Source organism: Chiroxiphia lanceolata, chromosome 15, assembly GCF_009829145.1.
Source record: "Chiroxiphia lanceolata isolate bChiLan1 chromosome 15, bChiLan1.pri, whole genome shotgun sequence".
In the NCBI taxonomy this organism is placed as follows: domain Eukaryota; kingdom Metazoa; phylum Chordata; class Aves; order Passeriformes; family Pipridae; genus Chiroxiphia; species Chiroxiphia lanceolata.
The window spans coordinates 17,723,808-17,746,868 of record NC_045651.1 but is presented as its reverse complement, the minus strand read 5'-3'; the positions used below and the strand labels follow the sequence as shown (position 1 = coordinate 17,746,868).

The 23,061-nt window shown below is 42.1% G+C and overlaps 1 protein-coding gene across 6 annotated transcripts in view; it reads left to right on the top strand.

Moving 5' to 3' along the window:
• The window catches only part of RAPGEF6 (Rap guanine nucleotide exchange factor 6), a 113,676-nt gene that overhangs the window by 88,921 nt on the left and 1,694 nt on the right, over window positions 1-23,061 (top strand). For 2 of the 6 annotated variants that reach the window (XM_032702693.1, XM_032702692.1), the window contains 11 exons: window positions 347-730; window positions 2,443-2,654; window positions 3,536-3,659; window positions 6,076-6,099; window positions 8,755-8,975; window positions 11,023-11,214; window positions 12,485-12,619; window positions 14,026-14,139; window positions 16,188-16,413; window positions 18,196-18,707; window positions 21,546-21,848. In XM_032702693.1, the coding sequence (XP_032558584.1) occupies window positions 347-730; window positions 2,443-2,654; window positions 3,536-3,659; window positions 6,076-6,099; window positions 8,755-8,975; window positions 11,023-11,214; window positions 12,485-12,619; window positions 14,026-14,139; window positions 16,188-16,413; window positions 18,196-18,707; window positions 21,546-21,848 (2,447 nt within the window). Of the gene's footprint in view, window positions 1-346; window positions 731-2,442; window positions 2,655-3,535; window positions 3,660-6,075; window positions 6,100-8,754; window positions 8,976-11,022; window positions 11,215-12,484; window positions 12,620-14,025; window positions 14,682-16,187; window positions 16,414-18,195; window positions 18,708-21,545; window positions 21,849-23,061 lie in introns of those variants that run through there. The other 4 variants (XM_032702695.1, XM_032702694.1, XR_004359722.1 and 1 more) reach the window with 3 other exon arrangements.

Sequence of the window (23,061 nt, the reverse complement as noted above, 5' to 3'; positions counted from 1 at the left end):
GAAAGACATTAACAGGAGATTTCTCGGGACTAGTGTGTATTTAAAATGTAATTTTCACTGCTGAATTCACAAATGGAAAAGTAACTGACCTTCTTCTGAAGGTGAACACTACAGCATGTTACAGAGTACGGTATAAAACGATAACAAAGAGGTAGATTAAAACAGCTTTTGAAATGTTTGTTTGCTTAAGTAATGATGTTATTTTACGTTAGCTGAAGTACAAGGTTATCCTGCCCCTTCTTGTCTCTGTAATGCCCACATTGATTGGTGCAGTTCAACGTCCTTGTGTTCACAAACCCTCTGAAGAGCATCTCTAACGGGTCACTGTCACTCCATTATTCTCCAGGTATTATCTAAAAAACAACATGGAGACAGAGACCTTATGCTCAGATGAGGATGCTCAGGAGCTGCTCCGGGAGAGCCAAATTTCCCTGCTCCAGCTGAGCACCATCGAGGTGGCCACCCAGCTCTCCATGAGGGACTTCGAGCTGTTCCGCAACATCGAGCCCACGGAGTACATCGATGACCTCTACAAGCTGGACTCCAAAACGGGGAACGCTCACCTGAAACAGTTCGAGGATGTCATAAACCAAGAGACCTTCTGGGTTGCCATGGAAATTTTAGCAGAGCCCAACCAGCTGAAAAGAATGAAGATTATTAAGCATTTCATTAAAATCGCTCTCCACTGTCGGGAATGCAAGAACTTCAATTCCATGTTCGCGGTTATAAGGTAAAATACTTCCCGTTTCTCAGCTCTGATTGGTGCTGTCAGAGGCAGTTCTGGTAATCTAAGATGAAAGGGAAGAAATAGGACCATCCTGGGCACATTACAGATGGGTCTGGGTGGTTTTCCAGAGCCAACCTGGTCCGAGGTGGACTGTCACTGCAGCGGTTCAGTCCCATCAAGGTGCTGGATGTGACAGTCTCTCTTTCACCTGTTACCTCCCAGGGAAAGAGAAGACTGGGACAAAGCACTGTTTGATTGATGAACCTCAGGAACCTACCTGAGCATTGTGTCGTTTTCCATGATTTTGGCACCCAATTTCCCTTCCCTTTGTCAGTCATTGTTACTTTTTTTTGAGTCATATCTGTGATGATGAGATTACTTCATTTCTTCCTTCCATTGTAAGGACTTCCTCAAATCAGTCTTGTTTTGGCTTAATTTTCCTTTTCATTCTTTCCTGTCATCTGCTTGCTTGTCTATTTTATTTTTTCCCCTCTTCAATTGCACATTTAGACTTTCTCTTCTGATTTATCCTGAATGCTGCTACTTTAACAGCATGAGTTCAGCATTTCCTTTATTTGCAATTATCTTACACCCAGCCTTTACTTTAGGGGAAAAAAAAGGCACTGTGATTCATCAGATAAAGATCTGGATTTGTGCTGTATCCCAGCACCATTGTTGAAAATGCCATTATAAAATATTTTCTTCCATGTCTAACCAGTTTATCAAAGGGTATTGGCTTCTGGTTAGTCACACATTAAAGAATTCATGAATTTCCTTCAAAGGGACTGGGCAGCAATTGGGGCTGGGGCTGTCATTACATGGTGAATACACACGTGGATACTGAATCTCATTTTTATATTCTGCTCCCTAATTTCTCGTGGTTTATTGTAGGTGGAGAAATGACTCTTCCTGCTTCTCAGTTAAGTCTAATCAGGCCATGACTGAAGCGGACTTTGGTCAGAAAAAAAAAAAAGGCAAATAAGTTGGTTACTGTTTTACCCTTATTTCCAGAGGAATATGTTTTTCTTAGCATATGGCACAGGGGTTGTCTTTCTTGCCTTGTCCTGCACAGCAGTTTGATGCCATATGTCTCCTGAAATAGGAAGATAACCATCCTAAACTAGTGTGGAAAAGAGGAGCTGTGGGCTGGCATATGTTGGATTTTTCATGTCAGAGAAGGCTTTGTTTGGCATAGCATGGAGAGAAATCCATATGAAAAATGAACCAAATTCAAAACAATTTTTTTGAAACTTTCAAAATGTGGGGGGAAAAAAAAATCTGAAAAAATTCATCTTCAGAGGGAAGAATTTCTTCCTAAAATCTTCCCACTTCTGCTTGGGATGAGCTCTGCACTCTTCTCATTTGCTGTGCAACCATTACTTCACCTCATTCATTCTCTACCCCTTTTGTCCTTATTGTGATAGCCATTTATACAGGAGAGAAGTGGTTCTTAAACAGACATTAGTCCTATTTTACAGAGTGATTATTTTGGCAGTAATTGGAAATCTGTACCTCGTGCATAGGAAGCAGTTGTGGCTTTTACAGTCCCGTTTAACCAGCAGAGGTTTATTGTGATGAACTTGTACTCTGGCACCCAGCCAGCTTTACATTTAACCTTGGGAAAGCTATTTTTAATCCTTAAAACATCCCTTCACTTCCTTCTGAAATGCAGCAGTTCTGCTCACAGCTAACCATGAAACCTTCCTGCCTTGCAGTGGGTTAAATCTTGCGCCAGTAGCTCGGCTCAGAGGCACTTGGGAAAAGTTACCCAGCAAGTATGAAAAGCACCTCAGAGACCTTCAAGATCTTTTTGATCCCTCTCGAAACATGGCAAAATACCGCAACATCCTGAGCAGCCAGAGCATGCAGCCTCCAATTATCCCACTTTTCCCTGTTGTCAAGAAGGATATCACGTTCCTGCACGAAGGTAATGTCAAACAGGGAGAACACAAGCGGAGCACTGAATGTGCTTTAGCCCTTTCTTCAGTGCTCCTCGTGTCAACACGTGTCTCAGGAAGCTGCCACCAGTGGAATGCTTTTGATGGGTCCTCTGTAGGAGGAAAGTAAAATAGGACTCGGAATGCTGAGTGGAAGAGACTGATGCTAGACAAAAATTAAAAATTAAATGCATATTTTTAATAATTGAAAAACAATGCTTAGACTTCATCAGCTGTCCTCAGGTTTAGGCTGGAAGCACAGGTGGGTGTGCTGGCTGGTAGTTGCACTACTTCAAATATATTCTCTCACAAAAAAAGAACTTGTTGCTGTGATGTTTCCAGGTTTTCGTTCCATGTTGTGGCTTTCAGGCAGCTCCAACACCTCCTACTCTTGCTTTCAGCATTTTCAGGAGGTTTTGTTTAGACATTTCCATTTTGTTCCGTTTACACAAAGTCCTGTTCGCAAGTGGCTGAGGTGAAACATTTCCAAATATGCCCAGTTCTTGGTTGTGATGGCTCAGAACTGTTTGAACTTCTTTCCAAATGGGAATGCTGTCCACATCAGTTCTGTATTTATATTTTAACATCATGCCAGTGAACTTGGGCATAGTTCATTTATTGCTTTTTACTCCAACTAATGCTTGTTACTTCAGAAATAGATTAACAAGGGCCAATACAAGATACCAATACAAGGTACTGTGAGTGGGCCTGATTCCATTAGTGTTTTGCCAGAGCTTCCTGTTTTCCTGCTGTTTCGATTAAAAGTTTTGCTGATGGAGGGCAGGGAGGGCAACACGGGGTCACTCTGAAGAATTTCTTACTCTTTTTTTTTTTTTTTCTTTCCTCTTATGTGTGTGTCTCAATTCTGCAGGCAACGATTCCAAAGTGGACGGCCTGGTGAACTTCGAGAAGCTGCGAATGATTGCCAAGGAAATCCGCCAAGTTGTCCGAATGACCTCGGCAAACATGGATCCAGCCGTGATGTTCAGGCAAAGGTGTGCACTGGGAAGGGCACGGGAGGGGTCTCGGGGGGGCTCTGGGGCTGTGTGTGCATCAGGACGTTGGTGTTCCATTGTGTGCCTCACCACTGACATTTACCACCAAACCACCAGCTTTAGCAAATTATGCCACTACAGGTGATGCTTCCCAGACCTGCTTTTAATGACTAATAAAACAAATTATTGTCTTTAAAACACACTGAAGAATAGGTTCTAATTTTAGCGATACATATTTTTGCTAAATAAAAATGTTAGTGTCAGTAGAGTTTTGAGAGATATACAGTGTTAGGGGGGTATAATACCTGTATATGAGAGAGATAAAAAGCACCTAAATAACCCTTATATAAATCTGAAATGTTGCTTCAAAACAAAAGCCCACTGCTAACATTAAAATCAAACAAAATATTTTTTTATTTGTTCTAAGCACAGCTTGTCCCACCTACATAATGTTTGATGTTCTCAGGCTTTAGCAGGTGGAGGGTGTGTTCTTGGCTTATTTTTCTTATTATTTCTTTTTATCTTGATGCCGAATATCATCAGGCTCTGTGTTAACAAACTGCAGAATAAAAGCAACAAAATTTCTAATCTGGTGCTGATTAGCTCTGGATTATATTTAGTGGAACTAAATGACTTCCTGCCTCCGTTTTCTTCCCACTGGCTGAACTAAAGGCATCAGCAGCTCTGCTGTGTCCATGCTGATCCTGTAGATCCCTGCAGGAAGGGTGCTGGTCCCCTCTCCTTGCACTTTAGTTTGCCTGGAAGTAACAGGCCAGACAAAACCCCTGAGGAGGCAGTTTGGGGGGGAGTTGGGGACATTCAGGATGCAGTTTGGATGGGGAGTTGGGGACAAGGTCTCTGGTGCTGAGTGGCCCCATGGTTTCTATGTCAAAAATGAGCTGCACCCCCAGCAGTGCAGAGCTCAGAGGAGACACCGTGGACAGATTTTGGGTGAAATGTGCTTTATCCACCCAAAATTCCAGTGCATGGGTCACCTGTGCACCAGCTGTAATTCTCTGTGATGTATGAATTGAGTGACATCTGTGCAGTGGAAGGAAACAGCACATGCAGGGATACAGAGTGTATGTAAGAGGTTGGGTTCCAGTGGTCAGGATGCACAGAGGATCATCAGCCCTGTCCTGTTTTTGTTTGCAAGGCTGACTGTCAGGAAACAGAAGTATTTTTTTTTAAATACAGGCATTTAAAGCCAGCCTGGATGGGGCTCTGAGCAACCTGGGGTAGTGGAAGGTGTCCCTGCCCGTGGCAGGGGCTGGAACAGGATGAGCTTTGAGGTCCCTTCCAACCCAAACCAGTCTGTGGTTCTGGGAGTCTTAAAAATGGCCCAGTCGAGGTTTGAACCAACAGTAACAGATCCTTCTTAAAGTTATTTAAAGAGGGGTTTGTTTCACAGTGGAGATTCACCTTCATACTGTTGGATCAGACTTAGCAGAATTTCATTTTTAGCATAAAATTATAAAGCTGAGAAGTTGTGATTTGCTTTTCAGAAACTTTGGCATTCACAGCTGAAATCAGTCTATAAATAAATTTCCCTGATGGCCCATGCACTTTCTAAGACCTAATGAAGTCTAATCATTAAATAAATTTAGTAGTAAATAGTTACCTTTAGTATGTTTTTTTAGAATTTCAGAACAGACTTTAATGACCATAATTTAAATTATGCACACTGCCATAAACTGCTTAGGCATCTAATATTAGAGATAGTGCCAAAGATTAAAAGAAAATAATTCCATGTTTTCACATCATTTATATTCATTTTCATTGCCTCTGGTGTTTGATCTATCAGTTTGTGTTATGAAGCACCAAATAAATGCTTTTGAAGATGAAAAATTAACAAGAAAGGATGTGTATTAGTGGTAACATGAGACTTGCTCACAAGTTCTTTACTGATTAATAGAGAGCATCCAGGCTTTCAAGGTGCATTTGGCAACTGACTTGTTTTCCAGCAAACAATCAAGAGAAAACAACATCATAAACTTGAATACTGATGATGATTTCTCATACACTCCCAGCAGGCCTAATACAAAGAATAAATAAATTTAATCCCACTTTTTGCAAAATGGCTGAGTTGAACAGTTTTTACTCACTCCATCAAAATTGAATTTGACTTACAGAAAATAAAAAAAAAATAATGCAAATTTGGTTTTTCGATTCATAGGTTAAACCTAAACAAAAAAACTGATAGATGTGCTTCCATATTAAAGTGTTTGCCAAGTCCTGCCCTTGCATTCCATGAAAACATTGTGTTATTGTTTGAGAAGAATTTTGCTGTATAGAGATTTTTTCTTTTCTGTTCTTTCCTGTCTACATCTTTCTTCCTGACTCTCAACTGTTTTATTTTTTTCCTGTGCTTTTCTGTTCAAATACATGCTTCAATGTATATGGCTCTTGCTTACAGGAAGAAGAGGTGGAGAAGTTTGGGGTAAGTGTAGAGCTGAATGCAACTAAGATAAAATAAAGATTATGCAACTCTTAACATACTGCATCCTCCTCGTTAGTGCATGCATCTGAAATACAGCATGCATTTTATTAACCCTGCAGTACATGGTTTTTTTTGAAAGCAGGAATAAGGAGTTACAGCCAATGTTTTACTGCGGCTGCAAGAATTCTGAGTTGCTTTTGTGCAGTAGATAAATTGTTTGAGTTTTGGCTTTATGCATAAAAAAACCCCCTGCTGTGCAGTTATATTGGAAGGCAAACTGTTTGGGGAAATAAATGAAATGAATAACTTGCTTTTTAACGTGTGGCAGAAAAGTTGAAGCCATTCTGCATTTTGAACTGTGAGGACGCTTGGAATTGTGATGATGGTGTAGTAATTTCCCCCCTGAAGTTTGTGTTCAAGCAAGCTTCAAAGTAGTTATTTTTAGCATATATTTAAAATGTATCTCACATTTCCTACACCAGAATCCTCACTGATTTCCCTGGGAGTGTTGATTGTGCAAGGACTGGATAACGAAATGACTCAAGATGAGAGTTGTGATGTTGGCTGAGGAAAGTCCTGACTGGCCCAGGGTGCTGATTTTAAGACAGCTGTCATTGTAGCCATATTTTATGTGTTATTATGTGTATTTTTGCCTATAAACTGTTACCTGTGTGCCTTTGCACAGTGGGAGGGACAGTGCCAGTCAAACTGAGGTGAGCAGGTTTGGATGCTGGTCCCTGGTACTGGTGTGGATGCCCTTGGCTGGCAGTGTTGGGTGCTCACAGGGCAGCTCATGGGGACAAACACCCAGGAGCCACAGAGCCAGCGTAATTTCCAACCCTTGGGATTGCTGTGAACATGAGGGAATTAGGGAAAAAATCATTATTAAAGGAAATTGAATTAAATTGCCTTAAAAAGTCAAGTACAGACTTGAAAGAAAAACAGTGTGTACATAAGCAATGAAATATTTATATCATTAAAAATAAACATAATTTCCTGATCATTGTAGAAGAGGTATCAGCTTTGTCCTTATCCATAGGGGACAGGAGTGTCCCCTTGGTTTGAGTAGCTGTGAACACTCCATCATGCCTTTCGCTGCTCTTTGCCTACAATAACATTACTGGTTTATTAAATTAAACTGTAAATTGCTACCAGTTTTTAAGCTTTTGTTTCCTTTCAGATTGATTTATTTAACATCTTTGAAAATATTGCAGTCAGCTGTTTTCCAGTACTTATTTTTTTAAGCTCAGTGTACTCGATTCCTTATATTTGCTCTAACAACATGTTTCATTCTGACTCCTTTGGCCATTATGGCAATTCTGTGCCTGATGTTGTTTATTCTGCCACTTGTGATTCTGTAAACACACAAGATCTTGATAACTGTCTTCACAAATACTGTAGCTTTAAAATATTCATCTGAATGTTTAAAAATCCCCACAAAACTCCAACTTTAAACAACTTTATTGACACTTTCCATTCGACTTTACGTGTGACATATATACTGTGATCTCCACTTATTTAAAAATGCATCAGGACTGGTGTGGCTGTGGCACTTTTGGCAGTTGAAACAGAGGTGATGTGTGTGTTTGAGCTGTGCCCAGGTCAGCTGTTTGGTCACTCATTCAGTGAGTGGGAGTGACTGTCAGGGAGGGTAACTCATGTTCTTTAACATTTTGGGGATGATTTATTTCTACCATAGTTGCTGATAGATGTGGGAGCTCAAAATTAGGAGTATTGAGGAGCATTGTTTTTCATAATGCAAATCTGGGCATACATATGTTATCACTGCCTTCCTCACCCTTCTTGGGAAATGTGTTTTTAGTGAGCTGCTCTTCTGTGGATGGTTTTAGTTTCTTGAAGAAAGAAGTTAAGTGCATCAAATGCACTTTGTACTTGTGACAGAATTTGCCCCTTGTTTAAGCCTTGTGAGAAGCCCAGTTTTCCAAGAGGATCACAGTAGTAACTCTCTTCTGTGCTCAGCTAATTGCAGGAGGTTTCTGTGTGAGCCTGATGCACACAGTGGGCACCAAATTCCTCAAACCAACAGAGTTAATAAGTTTGTCCACTTTTACAATCTGCAGTTGAAATTATAGAATTGTTAAGGTTGGAAAAGACCTCTAAGATGGAGTCCAGCCATCAGCCCAGCACCACCACCACGTTCACCACTGAACCATGTTCTCAAGTGTTTTTTGAACATTTCCAGGGGTGGTGACTCCACCACTGCCCTGGGCAGCCTGTTCCAGGGCTTGACAACCTTTTCCATGAAGAAATATTTCCTAATATCTAATTTAATTCTCGTCTTGCACAACTTGAGGCCGTTTCCTCTCATCCTGTCAGCTCTGGGTCCTGCAGCACCAGCCTGTGGTTTGTTAGTGGAGCTGAATGGGTTCTGTGCAGAGCGTTGCACCTTGTCTTTCCCAGTTCCACATTTCCATGTGCAGTCCTGTTCTAGACTCAAATTGCTGCTCTCAGTTTACCAGAATATTTTAAGACAAGTGTTGTTTTACTGCTGTTCATCTTTTTAACTCATTTGCATCAGCATGCACTAGCCCTAACTGAAGATTATTGGTATTAATCTGCTTTGGCCTGTGCTACTGTAGCTCTTCAGTGCTGTCGAGAACTGAACCTTTACTGCTTTGCTCTTCTGTTTTGCAGGTCTCTGAGCCAGGGCAGCACGAACTCCAACATGCTGGATGTGCAGGGAGGTGCCCACAAGAAGCGTGCCCGCCGCAGCTCGCTGCTCAACGCCAAGAAGCTCTACGAGGACGCGCAGATGGCCAGGAAGGTGAAGCAGTACCTGTCCAACCTCAACGTGGAGACAGACGAGGAGAAGATCCAGATATTGTCACTCCAGTGTGAGCCTGCCTACAGCACTTGTAAGTACAGTTCCTTCTCTAGAAATACTCATTTAAACTCTTTCTCCAAGGACAAAACACTTCAGTAAGTTCTGGTTTGTCAATTCGTGTGCTGAGGGCTTCAGCAAGGCAGCATTTCTGTTCAGGTCTTGGTTGAGCTCAAAAAACCTCCGTGATGGTTTTTCTTCTGCCCTTTAGTTCCTAAGCTGTCTGTCTTTCCATCAGTCTGGCAGGAAATTCAATAGTACATCAGCTCAGTTCTTGCCCCGCCGTCCTTGTACAGAATTAGGAAGGATAGAAGTAACATTTACCATATGAACAGCAAGAAAATGAAAAGAGACAAAATCAATATAGAAACTGCAATGGATTTCAGCTTAGAATAAATGAAGATTGTTGAGAAGCAGAAGTTAGGTCAATATTGACTGATGGGTTTGATGTGGTTTGACAGGCAAAAATTGAGGGCTACAGCAGGACAGCTCCCATGATTTGAACTCCTGTCAAGCAAGCTGTTGTCTGACCTGCTGTCTTACACAGTTCAGTAAATTTTTACTTAGAAATGAGAAGACATTATAATTGCATTTTATTTTGATACTTAAAATTTTTCACTTTCTTGAAAGGTAGATTTGTTTCAAACTAGAAGAGTGGCAACCATGCCAAGCAAAATAATGCTTCATGCTTGTCCTTTGTCCAAATGTAGCACTTTAAGACTTTTATGTCCTCAAATATCACTTTGTCTCTGACGAGCTAAGTTAAAAGCATGACTAGGAAATGGCACTTGAAGATAATATTTTAAGTCCTTGCCATTATCCAGTATTAAGAATGCAAATCCTTGTTATTCCCTAAGGTGCCTCCTTATGCAAAATTTTTTTAACATTTCCTTTGAAATAGCACTGGAGTAGGAAACCTGGAAATGGCCATATTTAACTCCTTTTTTAAAAATGTTAAATTCTCTGTGTTTGAACTCTTGATAGATGATCTATGTGCATTTGTGACAGGTGGCCATACTGTGCCCAAGAGACAAACATAAATATTATCAGTTTGTTTTTCAGTTGTTTTGAATCAATTAAAATCTTGTTTGCACAGTGCTAGCCATAGATGTTTGGAAGTAAAAATAGGGAGTATATACTGACTGCTCTGCTCCATGTACTTAAGCCAATCAAGGCCTTTTTTTCCTTAAATGTTAGAAAGGAAAACGAAGGTTAAATGGATGTACAAATAAATATGTAATAGAGTGGTGTATTATTAGAAGTACCTTTTTGAAAACTGGGAAAGAATCCCCCAACCCCAAAATACACAGGTAATTCTGGGAGAAAGGATGGAGGAGCCCTGTGGAGCATGAGGGAGCTGCCAGCCCCTCGTGGTTCTAATTCTGGTGGAGAGAGCACTGAACTGCTGCCAGGGATGTTCCTCCACACTGGGTTGGATTACCCACGTTTAAATTTTGACCAAGGAACTTTGACTCAGGCAGCCTGGCACAGGGCTTTGCCATTTGTTTCTGGGCAAAGAGGGTTTTTTGCAAATGCCCAGGAAAGCAGGGGTTCAGTCCCAACTCTTCCCTCCCTAATAAGCTCCCAGCCTTGCTTACAGAGGGAATGAGCATCAGTGATGCTGCAATCCAGAGTTTTCCAAGGGAATATAAGGAGAAGTTGGATGGCCTTAACTTCAGAGCTTATGAATTGATTAAATCAGAAGCTGAAGCAGTGCCCTGTGCTGTAAATCACTTGTGCCACCTAGTGAAACGTTAATGCCAACTGCAAAACAACCTGGTTTTGAAGGAGATGCTGCTCCTTATGTACAAACATCTAAAATACAGGCTTGTGGAAATAAATAACATTTTATTGTCTTTTGATTAAGTACCTCAATGGCACTTCAAAGAATTTAGGGGTGTTTTTACAGCCGTTTCACACAACAGCATCTTCAGTATGATGAGATGGGTGTGCTTGGAATAGAAATGGTTTCAAATACATTTTACCCTCTTTATACAGTGGTTCCTTTGTCTGGATGGTTGTGCTGTAATAATCCTGCCGTTCAAAGTGCAAGATATTTATCTGCAGTTTTTCCCTGACAGTGACAAAGAATTTAAGTGAGAGAAGAGGAGGGAAATCCTCCGAAATGTCTCCGGTGCCCATGAGGTCAATTGGCCAAACCACGAAAGCCCATCAGCATCAACAGAACAGAATGAGTCAAGTTCTTCAGGTGCCAACTGTGAATTTGTACCCCAGCAGGAAAAAGGGGCTGACGAAGGATCACGTCACATTCAGTGAGTATCCAGTTTGAGATGGGAGTAAATAGGACAGAGGAGCTGTTTGTAGCTGGGTGCTTTATGTGAGATACCGTTGTGCTTCATTTCATTAATTCACTTTAAAATAACTGGTGCATATTACTGTGTTTTAAGAGAGCATGCTGTCTGCTTAGTCATTTGCACAACCTTAAAGAACTTTCCTTAAAACAGTTAACAGAGAGGTGCTGTCTCCAAATACACTCTTGCTTAATGAAGTCTAATATATTTAGGTGAAATCACTGAAACAAATCACAGACATTTAATATTTTAACCTGTGGGACACCATTATAACAACAAATGATATTATGGTCAAACGGAGCAACAGATATTATTAGTTGCTCCTAGTAAATGTTATTTTTTTCTGTCTCTAACTTTGCTAGTTGCAAAGCAGTATATTATGTATTGAAAAGCTTTTAACCTATTTACACAACTGTTGTATTATTTAAAAGCCACAGTTCTGGGTTATTAAATAGTTAGCTGCAGTCAGTAAATGATATGAAATGATTTTATGGTACATTGGGCATCAATATCCTTTAAAATATCTCTGGAAAACAGTATATTGCAGCACATAAAATACTGTTTCCAGTTAGTATTTATTTCAGATCTCCTCTGGAAAGCCTGTGCAGTTTGAAATGTTCCAGAAATTTTGCTCAGAGGTGTTTCTTCATTCCTGTGTTTTGTTCCATGTTGATCTAACAAATTATTGACAACTTGAATTAACTCCTCAGCACTGCAAGGTGGTCTGAGAGTGAGCAAGAAATACCAAATCCTCAGTGGGACACTGGTTTTGCTAAACTGGCCAGGCTGTGGGTGGTGCCCACGAGTGTTGACTCGAGAACTCGTGCTTGTGAAGATCCTGAGCTGACCTGTTGGCTGTGACACACGTGGCTTTTAACACAGTCCCAACAGTGCACTGAGCAAGGATTCCCTCCAAGCTTTGTCCTTCACACAGTTTTTTTTGTTACACAGTCCTTTGCCAAAACCACAGCTAGTGTCTCTGTGCAGTGGTTCCTGTTAGGACCTGGATGTTTCAACACACTGCAGATGAGCAGCCAGCAGTGGCCACAGCTGCTCTGATCTAAATTTAAATTTAGATGGAGACTGCCTCCACATGCAGAATCCTCTGAGCATCTGCTCCTCTCTTTGCTGAATACTCTGATTGTTCAACATGGTGTTATTTGTAGTTTAAAGAGATAGCAGTAGCTCAAAAGAAGAGCAGTATCAGTAACTGGTTCCATTGTTTTCACAGGTACAGGCTCCCCACAGAAGTCATTAAGCTTGTCTGAGGAAGTAAGTAGTAAGAAACAAACAGATGACACCATGTCCATGGCATCTTCTTTGCACTCCAGCCCTCCTGCTTCTCCTCAGGGCTCCCCACGCAAAGGTAGGTGAGCTGTGGGGATGGTCCTGCTGTGTGTGAGCCCAGGAGCTCCAGCCTGGGCTGAACTGAAACCAGGGTGGGCACTGGCAGCAATATTTGTTGATAATGACATGTAAGAGCAACAGTAGTTTAGAATGTTCATGTCAAGAGTAGAATCGTGTCTTTCTATGAGTAGACATGATTTTCCAGTGTATTTATATGTTTTGGCCTTGAAAGTCACTTACTATTTAAAAAAGGGAACAATTGTTTTCTTAAAATATTGCCTAAATGCTTCTGACAGAATTCCCACAAGATCTGAAGTGCTGACACCTGCCATCATGTCAGTTCAGATTTAGGTGACCACTTAAAAAGATGGGATTCACAAACCTGGGGATTTCTTGAAGATGACAGTGTTGCACAGAAACTGCAGCTGTCGAGACAACTCCTGGTCTTGCCCAAGGTAGCTGGAATATCCATCTCATCCAGGTGATGAGATGGAGCTGGAGATAGAATGGTGTCATGGTTCCCCAGGGCCTGTGGTTTAGGTTGCTGCAGAAGTAGTGGATCCACCTAAATCCTCGAGTTGCTGTTCATGTTTTTTGTTCTTGTGCACAGGGCTTTGTTTACATCCCTGTCTCTCATGATGCCCTGAGAATCCCTTTATTTTTGATGTCTTCGTCTTAAAAGACCTGCATCACTTCATCATTAGTCAACCTTGGATGGGAATTCATTTGAAATCTCTTAGGAGCACTCTGTAGTCAGCCCAGGTGGTCGGTGTTGGATGGTGTAAGGCCTCTCTCCCTCCCTTCTGTGCTGCTTTGACTCACTGACAGCCCAAAGCCACCGCGTTGGCATGGCATGGCATGGGGACCTGCTGCATCTCCTCACCCTTTTCAGGGGGAGATCAGGCTGGTCCATCCACTTCTGCCTTCACAAGACCCTGTTGCCTTTAGGAGAATGCCACTTATTTTACTTAAACACAGCATACCTATGAAAAGCTTAATTACTTGGGTTGCAAAGCCTTGCTCCACTGAGGCTTCTGAGCATCGCTTATAAACTTGTTATTTTTGTTAGCTTTTCATCTGGTTCTTTGAAAATAATGTTTTGTTTCTTTGGGATTATTTCTTTAATTCAGCTTGATTTTGGCATATTTTTAGCACTGATGTAATTTGATTGAGGTGATCTGTACCTTGTGTGTGTTGTGCTAACAGCTCATTGATCTAAAATTAGGTGCTTCACAGACAGCTGAAAGACATAATTTTAGGCATGAACACCTTCCACTTAATCTTAGATTTCGTTTTCTTTTTGAGCTATTACCCAAGTGATATGCAAATAGGATTGAAGAAAAAAGGGTTTAAAATTAGGGTGTTATTTTTGTTGTTATTTCTCTCGTCACTTACCAGCACCTGCCTGTGTCTGCTTTCTTGCAGTTGGCAACACACAGAGGTCGGATAACTGCAGTCAGATGAATCTCTCTGGCTCTTCCTCCTCACTGGCCAGCGAGACCAGCAACAAGACCAGTGGCCAGCGCAGCTACGGAATAGGTGGGGCCTATTTACAAAAGAAAATTCGGATGATTTGCCAAGGCAGAGACAGTTCTGAGAAAAGCACAAAGGCAGACAGAGAGGATGAGAGTGGAGAGGCAGAAGCTGAGCATGAGCCCCCAAAAATAAAGGGATCACGGTTCAGAAGACTTAGGGAAAGAAGCTTCTCCAGGGAAAGGAAACCTTTTGCTGCGAAAAGGGAAGCAGAGCACACTGAAGCCTCAGAAAGGAGTGAAAACCAAAAGGACAAGGACAGTGATACTCTCAGTATCTATAGCAACAGCAGTCTGTACACATCTCCCTGCCTGTGCACCAAGTCTAGAAGGAGGAAAAAGACCTTGTGATTTATTTTTAAAAGAAAGACTGATGTCCACATTGTGTCAGATATCCTGAGTTTATCTAAGTTATTTCAGCATTATCCATTTACATGTTTAAGCTGTTTAATGTTCTTCCCTTCCAGATATTTGTGTCAGTTCTTTGTAGTTAATCACCCTTACAGTGCAGTGAAGACAATAATGTGAAGTTAGAAAATCAAGGAACAGGTACAGTGGCAGTTCAGTTACTTAGTGTGTCACAAATGCCAATGAAACAGTAAGTTCTGCAACGATTTCCTAATTAGACAGTCCCTGATATGATGTAAATCAAATGCTCACTTCTAGCACTGGTGTGTATTTGCATTGGTCACATCCTCTGCTGACCTTTTCAGCCCAGCAAACACTTGCCTTGAGCCTGTTTATATATATGTGCTGTCATTTAATGGCCCAACTTTCAGACAGTGTACATCTCTTTAATGAAGAGGAGCCCTTTAGTTCTCCAGATCTTTGAAGTTCTTGAAAAACAGTGTCTTAAAATTAAGACACACTGAGAGCATTTCTTACTGCAGTACAGTTGTGTAAATTTAAAGAGTCCCTTAAGAATGTAAAGAATATGAAATATTCGTTATTGTCAAAGGAAAGGAAACAGAAATTTAATCTTAAAAATGCTGCTCCTAATGACATTTTTCCAGGCATAAGATTCAGTCCTATAGTCTGATAATATTGATATTTAATGCTCATATTTGCTCTTAAAACCCTACAGTAATGACCAAAGTTAAGCTGTGAAGTCTCTCAAATTATGAGCTCTATGCTCAGGGGCAAGTATGCCAGTGGCTCCAGATGCCATACTATAATATCATCTCTGAATTTTTTATGGACTTAAGGACATCAGTCTTCTGTGTTAGGTTGTGTGTATCACTGGCATGGCTTTTACACTTCCTGGTCGTTTCACATTTTCACCTAATGGATGTAAATATGTGGCAGTCCAGCTCAAAGGCACATGTGCAGGAATTCAGGAAAAAAAAAAATCTTATCTGAGGTGTTGGATATATAGGGCTATATACATTATTTGTGTTTGAGATAAGTTATTTGTTGGTAAGGGTAAGCCAAGCAGAAAAAAATACATTCTAGTTTCTGCTCTGAATCTTGTGGGGTCTTCAGCTGTTCCCATTCAGTGGGAACAGCACTGGAGTCTGGGCCAGCTCCTGCCAAAGTTGTATTTCCTGCCTTTGCCTCCTTCTCTGTTAGTTTTGGAGCAGATAATAAAACTGAGAAGGACCATATGGCTAATCCCTGGGTTCTAATTGCTGGCTTTTACCTTAGTCAGCATCTCCTCCTCCACTGCCAAAACCTTTCCTGAGTCTTGCACGGCAGTAGGGCAGAGGGACAGTGGGAAGTGTGCTGTGTTTATACCAGGAGGCAGCACTTGCAGAGTTGGAAAGATTGGCCCCCTCACTACTGATCCTGGTTAGGTGGGTTTAAGCTGCTGCTCTGGAGAGTGTCTGAGTTGCAGGTGGGTTGTTGGTGTTGCTGGACTTGCATCAGTAAATAAATCAGTGCTGACAGATGGTTAAAGCTTCAGTACCTAAAATCCTCAGTGGACTGACTGTGTGCAGAGAGGGTCTGGTGGTTTCTCTTCTAAATACCCTTGCTGTAATGCACGTGTCAAAACTTTGTTGTCATACCTACAAACCTGAGTTGCTCTTTGACCAAGGTGTCCTCTCCCCTCCTTAGGCTACGCCCTCATCCCTTCCACTAAATCCGACAACTTCTCCGACTCCAGTCACAGCGAGATCTCCTCCCGCTCCAGCATCGTGAGCAACTGCTCCGTGGATTCCATGTCGGCAGCACTGCAGGACGAGAGGGGCTTGTCCCAGTCCCTCATCGTGGTGGATTCCAGCGGGGCAGAGAGGAAGGAGCATCCCCAGCCACTGGTGGATTATGGCCAGCCCTGCCCAGGGTGAGGTGCCGCCGGTTTGGGTTGGCCTTGGGGTGACGAAGGTTTGGCCAGGACGCAGCTCTACTCTCCACCAGGGTTGTTAAGCTCTTGCTGGAAGCTGGAGAGCTGGCTGCTCTGTGTGAGCCTGTTTTCCTAAGAAGCTTACAGTATCACTTGGGGAGACAGCAGCGTGTTTCCATCGGTGGGGTTCAGCTGGACATCTCTTGCTGGAGACTGCAAATGTGTTAAAAACCAGGATGATACTTAGCAAATTAGTGTCGTGGTGAGAGACAGCAAAAGAACAACAGGAAATTATCAATTCTCTCTGAGTCAGCAGTGCCAGTCACTTAACCATGCTCTAATGTGATTTTTAAGGATTTTTCTAATTACCATTTGTCGCTTAGGCAAACTGGAAGCTTTCTGCCCCTGACTTCCTGAGAGTTTCCACACAGGAGCTCTTGTTCCTTTGGTGCAGTGAGAATCTGTGCTGAAATGATGCTTTGAACTGGAAGTTTTTGGTTTTGTCTTACTAGACGTAAAGCCTCGATCCATAGGATTTAATATGTCTTAATATATCTTGGGACAGCATTTTCTGTCCTCAGATGTCATGGATTCAAATACATGAGAGATGTTCCTTAATATTTCTAATTTTTCCAGCTCACAGAATCACAGAAGGGTCGGGGCTGAAAGGGGCCTTAAAGATCATCTCGATCCAACTCCCTAAAATGGGCAGGGATATCTTCCACTAGCTCAGGTTACTCCAAGCCCTGTCCAACCTGGCCTTGAACACTTCCAGGGATGGAAAGAAATGAGAAATTCCATTTATTTCATAAGGTTAAAATGGGAATTTAAAGATGTGCTTCATTAAAGAAAATACCTCACTTTTCTGAAAGGTATAACACGCACTGAGTTCACATTTTGTGGTTGTTCCTTTATTCCTTAGTTTCAGTGGGTTTTGGAGGGAAGAAAGTGGGTTTTATCCTAGAACTTATAAAATTGAAAAGCAAGGGAAAAAAAAACTTGTTTGCACATATCTAAGAAACATTCCTTGGTTTCACAATGTGTCAGTAAACTGCTGAGGGAGGGTGTTGAATTTTAATGTGCTGCCCATGCATTTGTTAACACACACAGAAATAGTTAAGAGACTTGAATAATGTCTAGCAATCATATCTTTATGTATTCCAAATTCTTGCAAACCTGGCTTTATTTTTACCCCCTTAATTATGCATTGAGAACTATTAGAGCTTTCAGCAGACATTTCTTGGAAAAAAGAAATTTTGGACTTTGCTTTTCAGAATCTGTCACTCCAGATCATTCCCACAAATGTTATTTATGTCCAATATTTCCAAATGTTCTTGAAATATAACTGCCTCCACTCTGTCTAAACAACTTGATGTTGCTGCCTGTGAAGGGGTTGGGTTTTATTTGAAATATTTATTTTAGTTTATAAATTTAAAGAAAAAGGTGGCAGCAGCATGAAAGAAACAGGCAATTGCTCCTCTGCTTTCTGTCAGGCACTGTCTTGCTGTTGTTGGTAAAACTTCTGCGGACCAGATTTATGGATCTGGGGTCAAGCCTGGAAATGCATGTTGCAAACTTATTATTCCCATGGGAATGACTTCCTTGCTGCCTGTGCAGTGATGAGTTGGGAGTAGCAGTGTCTCCTGTCAGTGCTCCCATGTGCCTTGACCTTGCTGCTCACCTGGTACAGACCCAGAGCTGTGATTGTCTCTGAGTACATCACTCTTTACTTTAAAAGCTCACAAGCGGTTTTTTCCCGGTTTCTGTTGTTTTCAAATGCAGCTGGTCGATCACTAGGCCTGCCCTGATCAGAGGGATGGCTTTCACCTCCTCCATGAGCAGCGAGGAGATCTCCCACGAGCACATCACGGTGGAGGCAGCCGACAGCGGCCGGGGCAGCTGGACTTCGTGCTCCAGTAGTTCTCATGACAACTTCCAGAACATCCCCAACCAGAAGAGCTGGGATCTCCTCAACTCCTACCGTCACACCCAGCTGGACGGACCTATAGCTGAAGTGGATCCCACAAACTGTTACTCTGAGGAGGGTTATTTGTATTCCGAAGCCTTTTCCAAAGCCAACAGGCAGTCGAAAGCCAGCGTGGAGCTCGATCAGTCCCGGCAGAGCTGGGCCTCCTCCAGCTCCCTGTCAGACACCTACGAGACAAACTATGGGACAATTAAGCGCAGGGGGCTGGAGAACTCCACGGCCGAGCAGACGGAGGTTTTGGACTCTAAGCCAGGCGCTGATACAACTTACAAAACTGTTACTTCCAGTACAGAAAAAGGCCTGATAGGTAAGCCAAGCCAACAGCTTATGGAAGCTGCTACATCTGTTTTTCATTTTGATATTAAGTTGTTAAGAAATGACATCAGCAGGTCTGGGGCTGTCTGGCATGTTAAATTCAGCTTCTCCCGGGGTTGCAGTCAGAACACTACACACACAGTGTGTTTTCAAGCCACCATTACAAATTTAGAGACAATAAACGAGCACACTTCCCCATCACTCCGTGGGGCTGCAGGAGAGCTGTCTTCAGGAAAATGTCAGGCAGGTCCTCTCTGTAGTGTGGCTTTTTGCTTTTTTTTGGAAGTGTACTCATCACTGTAGATGTTCCCCTGACAAGGAGCAGTGATCCCATGCTCCTTATGATACAGACTTCCCAGGAACCCAGAGGGAAGAGCGTGACTGAGTGCTGTGGAGCTCACCTGCCCCTCTGGGGCAGCTTTCATCCACAGGGCTTTGGTCTCTGGAAGCTCAAGGGCAAAGCAGATTCCTTTCCTGCCTTTGCTATTTTAAGCTGCCTTTTATTTGATTATACAGCTGCAGTTTGGCTAAGTATGAAAGGAGGAAAAATTAAAACTTTCAGATATGCATAGTTCTATCGAGCAAGATGTTCTACCCCTGGCCTAGTGAGTTCAGCAGCCAAAACTAAAGGAACTGGGTTAGCAACAAGATAAAACATGGAATGCAAAGCTTTCTAAGACTGTAAGTCAAGGATGCAGCTGAAATGCAGTTTAATTACTGACTGGATTGCTGGAGGGGTTTGTGTTATCAAAGGTAATTGCCTCAACAAACATGGCACGTAGGGCAGAGGTCTTGGATTGTGTTCCTCCTCCTTGGCTTTGGAGAAGAACTCACGGTGGAGCCTTGCAGGAAACGTGCTCCCAGCTCAGTGCTGTGCCTGTGCTCTGCCCTCACAGCCTGCCAGAGCTGCTCCTGGCCCGTTTCAGGAGATGGCATGTCCACTGTTCAGGACACACTGTCTTTGCTCACAGCTCTTTGCTGCCTTTTTCATTCCATGTCCAATCCCCCTGTGCTGGTGAGGAGCCCTCAGCACGTGTGTGTCTGCTTGAGGAAGATCTGATACAGGCAGAGACAATTCCCTGTTTGCAGCTGCAGATCTGTGAGCTGTTCACCATCACACAATATGCCAAAGATATTTTCACTTTGTTTCACTGTTTGTAAAATGTTATGAACTGGAACTTGACAGAGGGACACGTTATTCTTTTGTTACTGCAGTAGACTAAAGGTCAGCTCTAGAGAGCCTGAAGCTTTCTCTTTTGAAGGAGAACACACCCACCCTCATCAACCCTCCTGCAAATCCAGCCAAGACTGAAGGTTGAGGGTCTGCTCAGAGTGCCCAACCCTTGCCCATCCCTTCCCTTCCTCTGCTTTCTCATAGAGACCCCCTTCAATGCTAGTTCAATGCAAATAAATCCTGTAATTCAGCAGTATGAATCTCTTCCTGTACCCATGTGTATCTGCTAAACCCCAGACTGACTGAATTTGGTTTTGGGTTATTTTACTATCAGCCCAAGTATTAACCAGCCATGAACCAGCTGATACTAAAACCTGGAATCTCACAAGTCTACAACACAATAGGAAATACTCCTTTATTTTTCATCCCTTCCCATTTTTCTAAGATAAGAAACTATTACAGTTGCTGAAATAAATTAAAATAATGAATGTGCACTGTTTAAAATGAATCCACAGGAAGAATGCAAATTCACTCAACTAACAGACTTTAAAAATTATCCTGTCTTGGAAACTCTCCTGTTGCAACATGTCCATGGAAGGAGCCCAATTTAACATGCACATGAGCCCCAGACCTGGGCTGGGAGGGAGGGGAGGCAACTTGGGAAAATTTAAATTTTGGGTTGAGAGCCTTTGGGACCTGAACAGGGCAGGAAGGGAGAAGATGAATTACGTGGCATGGACATTGCAAATAGGTATTATTGTCTGGAACCTTTTCATGACTGCACAAGGTGTAATGCAGCCTTTCCAAAGGCTGTTTCCATGACTGTTCCAGGTTGTTTCTTACTTGTAAACAGACAATATAGTTTTAAGATAAGGGTATAGAAGAAAACAAAGCCAAAAAAAAAAAAGACATTAAAAGTGTGGATGGGATAAGCCATTATTAACTGTTGGAAAAGATAAAATAATGAATGCAGGCTCAATATACCTTTTGCCTCACAGGAGCAGTTTTATGTGCTACTGGCTTTCTTTATTCCCATAGCATAGCTGTATAGTTTCATGTCTTTATACACATCAGTTGATACAGTGATATTTTATTCTAATGAGTTTCTGTTAAGCCACTGACCTCTGTTTTGGGTGATGGAGTGGATGTTGGAAGTCAACCAGCAGTTCTTGCTGTGCAAAGTGGCCTGGGGCCAGTTGCCTTAATTGCTTGTGTTTCAGTTCCCCAGCCTGTAGCAGTGGCAGCAGATGTGGCTGTGCTGGCTCTCCATCCCCAGAGAGCTCTGCAGCACCCCGGGGTGCAGTGGGGCTGCAGGAGTGGGGACTTACCCTGGGATGCAGTGGGGCTGCAGGAGTGGGGACTCTAATGACAGCTGTTAATTGCAGTCTGAATGCAGAGAAGCCTATAGTCCTGTTTCCACTCAACTGGCATCTCACCTAAGGAGTTCTTGGGTTCTTTTGCTACTCTGACTTCTTAAAATAAGCAGAAAGCAGAAATGAAAGCACAAATACCTGCTGCTGTCGTTATAACCGGTGTTTCCGCATTTGCGTTTTGTTATCAGTTTCTGTTTTGCCATTGTAACATTTCATGATTTTTTAACGTTTTGTTTCCTTTGTTTTCTTCTTTAACATTTCCATTGCTTATTTCTTGTGCCAGTGTACTGTGTCACCTCACCTAAGAAGGACGATAGGTATAGGGAGCCACCGCCCACCCCTCCGGGATATATGGGGATTTCTTTAGCGGACATAAAGGAAGGATCGCCCCACCACCCACACCTCAAACCTCCAGACTATAGTGTGGCAGTGCAGAGGTCAAAGATGCTGCACAGTGACCTCTCTAGACTTCCAGCAGCTCCTCTGGGTGGTGACTGTCTCTCCTCGAGGATGCCCCAGTGGCACGGCCGGCAGCCGTCCAGCCCCAAACTAGCAGATATGCCTGACGCAGATAGTGAAGAGGATGGTATGTGCAACACCTCAACTGCTGGGGAATCTGGGCTCACAACCACCTTCCGGGCTTTCTCTTGGGTCATTCTTGGAGATTAAAACTCGATTAATCTCAGAATATACAGGAGTGTTTGCATGGGGCTGCGTGCACATGCACAGCTGTGTATATCATGCAGGGCTGTGTGCATGTATATACAGGTTTAAATCAAAAAGAATGCCTTCCCTTCAGAAAAGCATGTTGGCACTGAACAGATTCTAAATGATATATAAATAAATAAATAAATATATAAATATACATATAAGATCTTCCAAAGTACAACTGAGACACTTCAGAGCATGGACATGTCGTTTTATTTTTTTTTTTTTTTTTTTGTCTTTAAAATCTGTCCCCTCTCAAACAGTGAAGGGACACTGATGGGCTATAAATTACATGTGGAAAAACTCCAGCCTCTCTGGATTGATTAAGTGATGTCCCAGTGGTTTAGGCTGGCATCAGGATGATGTCCTGAGTGCTTTGGATTTGGTGAACTCCTTTCATTCATGTGTGCTGGCATTGAGCTGCCTTATGCCTCAACAGATATTTTTGGAGATCAAGTTTAAAAATGTTGAACAAAATAATAGTGAACTTCTGTTCTTTTGAAAAGTGCATTTGATGAAACCTGGGTTCTCTGCCCAACTTGACCTGACAGTGTCTCTTCCAGTTCAGTTTTTTTATGATCTTGTTTGAAGCAACAGCCAGTGCTGCCAAGCACAGCATCTGTGGGGTGACCAAAATGTGAGAGGGTTTTCTGATAAAGACTGCTCTTAAATTGTGTCAAAACTAACTTCAGGGCAGGGGAATTTCTACTTAATTGTTTATATGCTGATTTGCTTTTAATACCTGTGCACAGATGTGATCTCTCTGTACCCTTTGATAGTGAACTCATTTTTTTATTAGAATGTTTGATCATTTCCTTCCATTTCAGTCTGGTTTAAAATGAGCCAGGATTTAGATTAAAACAATTTCTGATGCAAAATGATTGTATCTTGGCCCTTTAAAATATCTGAACAGTATTTAACATATACATTAGTACCACAGTTCAAACTTACAGTAAACATAAAATTGCCCAGCATTAGTTCAATTGTGTTTTTGATGTAAAAATAAGGAAGCAATTGCTTCAAACATTTTAATCCCAATTTTTCTAAGCTAAATTTAACCATACGCTTTTAGAGACACCTAATTTACTATT